At 37.1% G+C, this 7,681-nt stretch overlaps 1 protein-coding gene across 1 annotated transcript in view; it reads left to right on the top strand.

Moving 5' to 3' along the window:
* The window catches only part of dnah7 (dynein, axonemal, heavy chain 7), a 74,028-nt gene that overhangs the window by 10,045 nt on the left and 56,302 nt on the right, over positions 1-7,681 (top strand). Inside the window, exons 17-19 of the mRNA XM_087178457.1 lie at positions 77-217; positions 344-711; positions 1,898-2,084. Of these exons, the coding sequence (XP_087034583.1) occupies positions 77-217; positions 344-711; positions 1,898-2,084 (696 nt within the window). The remainder of the gene's footprint in view (positions 1-76; positions 218-343; positions 712-1,897; positions 2,085-7,681) is intronic.

Here is a 7,681-nt window from a genome sequence, read left to right as displayed (position 1 = left end):
TATATATATATTGTATATATGCATGCTGCTCTAGTTCGTTACAGTTTCTTTATTATACAAAACCCCACCCATGTAGGTAGAAGGGGATGTTGGCAACTACTGGCGCACACTATACAAGCTGGAGAAAGGCTTCTCTGAAATTCCCAAAGCCCTGAACATAGCCACCACTGTGAAGGCTAAGGTGGAGGACTTCAAGGAGCACATTCCTATGGTGCAGGTATGACCCAAACAGAATACTTTATTATCTACAGAAGTCAAAATAACATTGATTTTAATAAATCTTAGTTTAAACTGATATATCGTTCTACTAGAAATCCTTGTACTACTCTTGCGTTCTTCATAGGTATTGTGCAACCCAGGCCTGCGTGACCGCCACTGGGATACCATGTCTGAAATGGCTGGCATCTCCCTAGGGCCACCTGATGACCAGGCATGTGTGGCAAACTTCCTATCTATGCACCTGGAACAGCACCTGAGCAGCTTTGAAGGTATCAGTGAGGCGGCCAGCAAGGAGTACTCCCTGGAGAAGGCCATGGAGAAAATGGCCAGTGAATGGGGTGACATTGAGTTCAGCCTCCTGGTGTATCGAGAGACAGGCACCTCCATCCTGTCATCTGTGGATGATGTCCAGATGCTGTTGGATGATCATATTGTGAAGACACAAACTATGAGGGGCTCACCCTTCATTAAGCCTTTTGAGGTGGAAATACGGTAAGAAATAACAAGGTTTGCTTAAAAATCATTTTGCTTTGCTTGTTTGGAAAAGCAACTAATATTATAAACTAAGTACATAGGAAAAAATTCTATAAACTCGCTGTTGAGCTACATTCAATACATAGACATTAAAGGTCTAACAAACAGAGAGATGTATATTCATAGATTCTGAAACTGACTGCTGAACAAAAACTCCACAACATGTGGATTAATTAATGTACCTACTTACCCACAACCATGCCACCAGAGATCAGAGGACCTTAAATTGTTTGGAGAGAGTAATAAAAGGTCTATGTTAAAGTTTTAATTTGATACATCTGATTCTTACTGATTTAGATATTGCTAAAATCCTTCAATATTCTGCCCCACTCTGCAGAGGTGAGTGAGTCTTTCTCCCATGGCATCTGAGCTGGAGCTTTTAAATTTGTAGAACAAAAACCTCTTTCTGAAGACCCAATTTGTTTGTCTGTCCCAGAATTGTACTTTTCTGCGCAAAACTTAAAAAACAGTGGTTTCAGTTGAGAATACTGTATAATTCATTCATTACTTTTCACTTTTTTCTTTATCTCCCTCTGAGTTGGGCAAATAATAAAAATTCCTCATCCTCCATAATTTCTGACATTGTTGCTGCCAGGCACAGTTTGACACGAGACTCCCTGTAACTTTTAAAAAACTATTGTGCATTTTTGGGCAGGATGCTAAAGCAGTTACTGCAATGCCAAGTTTTTGTTGAATTTTTTTTTTTGTAATATCACATGAAAACCTTATAATCCCATTATCTAGCATGGTGGGTGGGAGATGTTACTGCAGTGAGGATAAAGAAATCAGTTTGTCAGTATTCTGTACAAGGTGCTACTTGAGCCAATCCCATTATTCACTTACTTGAACTAACTACATAGCATAGGATATCTGGCATTAAATGCAAAATATAAATATATATCTAGTGTTCCCAAATGCCTTTCACCTCTGTGGAGTGATAATAATTAGAGGGTTCTTGTTCTTCCACAGAAGGGAGAGATTGATTTTGTTGAATGGAAAGATTTGTAAGCCTTATTCTCAGTAGCTAATCAGTCACTTGAATTTCTTAAACCTTCTTGATATGGTAAAAATAGCAGATATGTGTGTTAAGTGATATGACTTATGATTTGTATTCCTATCCGCACGTTGTCATTTTCTCTTCTAGGGAATGGGAAGATAAGTTGCTGCTCCTCCAAGAGATCCTGGATGAATGGTTGAAGGTACAGTCCACTTGGCTTTACCTTGAGCCCATATTCAGCTCCCCAGACATCATGACTCAGATGCCTGAAGAGGGACGCCGTTTTACAACTGTTGACAAAACCTGGAGGGAAAACATGAAACAAGTTTCCCTGGTAAGTTGTTTGATTTCATTTTGTTTTGTTAAGATTTTGTTACTACATCAGGATGCAATAATGATTAAGGAGAGGGGTTTGACCATAAAATTAGCTTTTTCTTGGGTGGATTGGTTGATCACTATCCAGAAGAAGAAATCAGGAGGAGGATCTGTTTTTCAGGGCAGATATTGCCAAGATAAGAGGAGTGTATTTCATTACTGACAGGACGACAATCATAACTATAAAGGGAACTACAGTATATAAAACACATATGTCAGAAATGACCATGAATGGTAATAGGTTTAGAATAAAGTACATTTTAGTGGGGTCTTGAAGGTTAGGATTGTGAGGTTGCATCGCTAAGAGTTCTGAAAATGTTGACAAATATTATAATAACTCATCTAAACATCTACTATAGAGGAACAAAAACCCTTCCCCAAAGTCCTATGTACGCAGACATCTGCTGTCATACAACATCTAAGCAGAGTAATAGGGCTGAGCGGAATATCAAAAATATCGATATCAATATAGCTGATACTATTATGTTGAAGATATAAGAAATGGCTATATTCATCATATTAAATATGTGCAATATTAGCTAAGCAGGTTTCTCTCTCTCTTACACACACTAATTGGTGCACACGCACGTGCCACTGTCCCAACACCTGCCTTGTCAGTGCATGGCGCTGCAGCAAAGTTCACCACTTTCCTACACTCAGGCCTAACTCTTAGCATCATAAAGCTCCCATGTTCCCAAAGCTCAGCCATTTGGCAAGAACAATACCTCTGTCTCCTGGCCCTGAGTTCCCCTTCTGAAGGGTGTTTAGCACCAGCGGTAACCTTGTGACCTGCCAAAGGGCATCCCTGAAACCAGACACTGTTGACAAGCTGATGCTCCTGTCACAAAACCTCCAGTAGAGACTAGAAAAGCACAGTGCAAATCTTCTCTTAAATTGCGCACTGTTTTTGTTAAACTTATTTTTATTTATGTACTGCTTTCATACTTTATAGCAAGATGCATGCTGCGTGTGCAATTGTCTTAAGTTTTTTTTTAAATACTACTTGTATAGTTAGATATTTCCAAGTGAGATATACAGTATCCTGTGTTTTGGTGTTACAAATAAATTCTGATGCTTTAACATTATCCTTTGGTAAAGTTTTCATCGTATTGTAAATTGCCACTTGCCACGAGATATTAGTTTTTTAGCCGTATCACCCAGCCCTACAGAGTTCAAAGAGAAGTGGCCTTCTCCTATTGGCTGCCTTTTGTTTCCAGGAATCATTTGATAGAGTGCAACAGTTAGTGAAATCACTGGACTCCAAAGACCAGCTGGTAGTGATTGGTCAGAACACTTAATTGCCCTTAACCCAGAAAAAAAGTTATATTTTGGTTGTTTGTATGATTTGCAAGACTATGCCTGTTGTAATTGTAATTTTGAAGAAAGTACCCTTGTTAGATAAACGCAAAATATAAGTAATCTACCTCTAAATATTTAGGACATACTCAATCTTCTTAATAGTTTTTATCACCAACTCAATGTAAACTGGTTTAACAGTAACCAAAGGGATAGGTAAAGTTACTAACATACTAACATACATGCCAAAAAAAAAGAAACAAAGTGTCTGCCAATTAAATCTTGGTTGAATAGGAACGCCTACAATCATCCAAATGATGTATTGACTGTACAGAGCAATTTCCTACAGAATGTTTGTTGTGTTGTAATAATTTCTATTTAGTTTGCCGGTCATGTCAGCAGACAGATGGTTTTAATGTTCAGACAAAGCAAATAAGGTAAATCTGAAAATCCTTTTCTCATAACTTGTAACACAGTGAGGAGTCCTGTGGCTTGAACTGCAAATACAGATCTAAATTCAAGTATGACACACACAGCTCAGGCCTGGTATATTACAAGGTAGTGTATTCATACAAATATGAGATTGTCTACTATAATCAAACGAAAATCATTACACAGCTCTGACTTGTATCACAGCATAACCCTGACTATAGGTGGAATAAATAAACAAACTCACAAACATTCTCAACAGTGAGAGTGACAGCACAGGGTGAGAGTGACTAGAGTAGAAGGAGGGGCACAGAAATATATAGCAGAGGCAGAGTATTTAGACAGAGCTAGGTAGGAAAAGACAGAGCAGGGAGAGTAAGGGAATAAGGAGGAAAAGGATTGAGAGCAAGACAAAAACAACAAAACGAGGATAGAAAGTGAGTGTTGCACCAGCCTCCTCAAAGAGTTTCCAAAGGGTAATTGGCGTCCTCAGTAGACCTGAAATGAGACACATCAATTTCAGGCAGTGTCCTCCAGAAAGCCCAGGCTGACTGCACCATCAAATAGAAATTATGGATTTTGTCTGGAAGGGGCAGGGCTGTACTGAGCCACAAAGAAAATGAGGTCACCAAGGGACAGGGAGCCTACACACAGAGATGAGCATGCATACTGTCTAGTCTAACGTGAGTTGTGTGCAGTTATGGAGCATGTTGGCAGAAATGTTGGTCCTATAATATGTCCCTATTTCTTATCAAACTTTAGTTAAGTTCAGTGAAGTTGATTCAGTGTATGCATACAGTGTATGCACACTAGGTAATCACATACATTCTGTCAGTGTTCAACTTTTCAGATATTTTCATGTAAATATACAATTAAACATACAGATAAATTAACAGGGACTATATACTGTATAATTAAATGGATGATTGTATTATATTTCAATAAATATTTATTTATTTAATCAAAATCATTTAAGATGTAAAGACCATACAATATTTAAAATACTGGTACTGGTGATTCTTTTTTAAAACATGGATCCTTTTGTGTTATTGTGTTGTGTTAATGTACTAAGAACAAATTTATAGCACATGTAGTTTAGTTTTTTTCTCTTAATAGTCTCTTAGAATAACCTTTTAATACACATCCAAAACAGTTACCTAATTCTTCCAGGTAAGTTGTAACCTGTTGCTCTCTCTCTCTCTCGGTGTATTAAAATACCCACTCTGCTCTTGCAGCAATGAGAAGCCATTAAGATCCTGAACTCACTGGTGACTACTCTACGAGAAAGACTGCACACTTGCTATAACATAATGCCAATACTTGATCACTATTCAGTTTTTTAGTGTTAAGGAAGATATGAGAACCATCTGATGCACAACGTGTTAACATTAATGAATTTGAGGACCAAAAATGGAGGATGTCCTTAAAAATGTTTGTGACTCAACAATCACTTGTAGTTGTATGTATAGTGGTGTGCTCATTGACCTTGTAGTTCCTTGAATTACTCTACAAACATAATATGAATTTAAAAAAAGTATTTTTTTTCCTTCTGCCAGTCACCTACAGTAAGTTGCGATTCTCTGAAAGGAACTTCAGTGGTCATTTGGACGCAGCAGTTAGAAATTTATAAAGACATTTCTAACCATTTATTCTGGTACTGTAAGAAGACCTGCTTCCTATAACTTGAAAATTGTCTGAGGGGGAAAAATTCACACTGATAAACATCAGAGTTTTTGATGATTTTGATTTGATTTGAGTTTTTTTCTATGCCTCACTTGAGCTGAGTTTCTAACTGTCAATCTCTTGAAACCTCACATGAATAATTTAAGTCTCTTTGGGAGAGGAATCCATCAAAACATATTGCTTTACAACTGAATTGTCATGTCTGTTTTATAGGGTATCTCAGAGTTGGGATAGCACCTAATTAAAGAGGTGCACAGTTTTTTTTTGTCATAAAATCAAAAAATGAATATGATTACAAGGCAGTACAAAATATATTTGGGAAATATAAAGATTCAGAAACTAGAACACAGCCTACTTTTTACCAGAAGTGGCCTTTAATTAACCTGAGAGTGATTCTGATACGGATTTTGAGCATCAATGTGGACCAGTAAATACTCTCTTCATAAAATTTGTTGGAAAATTACCTTTTGTAGTTAGATATCCCTGATTATGTATGATGATCCCAAATGATAATTGTGGGAATCCTAGATCTACTTGCTCCCCAGGACATTGCAACAATGTTAATTCTCAACCCCAGTTATTTGTCTAAATAATTTTAGAAACAGAATTGATAATGTGTTTTGCATCGTTTATCCACATTTTAAATATGTTCAACTAGTGATGGGAAATATACCACTAGTAAAAGATGAATTATTGTGGAAAGTAAAATTCTAGCAAAAAATTATGTCTTCTTCTGAAATTCTTGCAATTTTTAAAGTTAATGATTCTAATTCACCACACCATGTAGGCCAGTAATAGGAAAAACATGACCCTGCATAGGCATATACTGCATCAAAATCTGACAAATAACACTTTCCTTCACCTCAGCAATAGCATTGGTCAGCATAAAATTGGAATCATCTCAACTCCATAATACTACAGAACAGTGTAATCTAAAAGGCAGGCTAGGAGCTCTCCTACCCAAAAATCACACTAGGGTGTGTTGCTTTGCCCAAGCAACCACTGGGAGCTGCTCAAGATCCACTGATCTTCCAGCACCTTCACATTTCAACTTCATTTTCCTCCACTTTTTTTTTTTTTGCTGTCTGCTTTAATGTGTCATTTATCTACTATTGCATGCACATTTGCAGATAAAACAGGGCCAAATCAATTTAAAAGACTTATTTCAATGAACCTGCTTCCTTTTAACTACGCAGCACGCTACATCCTTGCCCCCTCTAATAAGCTCAGAGAGGGAGAAACAATTGACCCTCTAATGCTCATGGGGAAGATGACTACCATATTATTTACGAATAAATTCATGGATTCACCCGCTAATACCACAATGATATTCAGTAAAATAATACCTCATTGAATATTACACTCACCCTTTTGACGATATAATACTCTGCAGAATGTGCCTTGAACACACAAGACATTTTATGTTGTGGATGCGTGCTGTGGATCATTCGAAAACAAAGGAAAATACTTCCTTTACGTTACATTTTTTCACCACACAGACTGCAATCCCTCTATATCAGCTATGGACAGTTTGTGTCCCTCATCTGTATCTGCATAAAAACTACATTATCACACATAATACATGCATTAGGGCATTGTTATCCCTTCACTGTGCTCATGGTTAGCTCCCGCTGGCAGACTGAATACAAAAATAACTCTCTTATTATATTGTCCTTTTCAAGAATGAGCAAAAATCACTGATGATGATTTTGATGAAATCAAAAAAAAAAAAATCTACAAAAAGCTAGAATCACAGTTCATCAGTCAGACACCCTTTGCCAGTGTAATTGTATGGTTCAGTGAAACACAATCAAATCAGGCCTTTTCTCTGTGTATCTAGTTCTTCAGTTTGGCTAATGACCTTGTTCATTTGATTTAGCCTTTAAAATGAGTGCCAGACATTGTATCTTAAGTTTCTTTTACTGACTAATACGTCATAAAAAGCAATCTAACATGGTTTTAATCCAAATTATTTATCATTACTTAAATTATATGGTGAGCCCTAAGGGAAAAAAGTGCCTCCACTGCAGTCATCATAAGAAATCAGAAATGATTATCTCATTCTGTATAGCCTTTGCAATTCCACAACATTCTCTCGAACAGAGTTTGAGGAGATTAAAAGTGGCTTTCAATGGCTGTGTCTCCTTT

Source organism: Seriola lalandi, unplaced genomic scaffold (genome assembly GCF_002814215.2).
Source record: "Seriola lalandi dorsalis isolate HSWRI2012SDOR001 ecotype SW California unplaced genomic scaffold, Sedor1 jcf7180002054689, whole genome shotgun sequence".
Lineage (NCBI taxonomy): Eukaryota > Metazoa > Chordata > Actinopteri > Carangiformes > Carangidae > Seriola > Seriola lalandi.
Note: the sequence above shows the minus strand (reverse complement) of the source record. Positions and strands in the feature narration are given on the sequence as shown.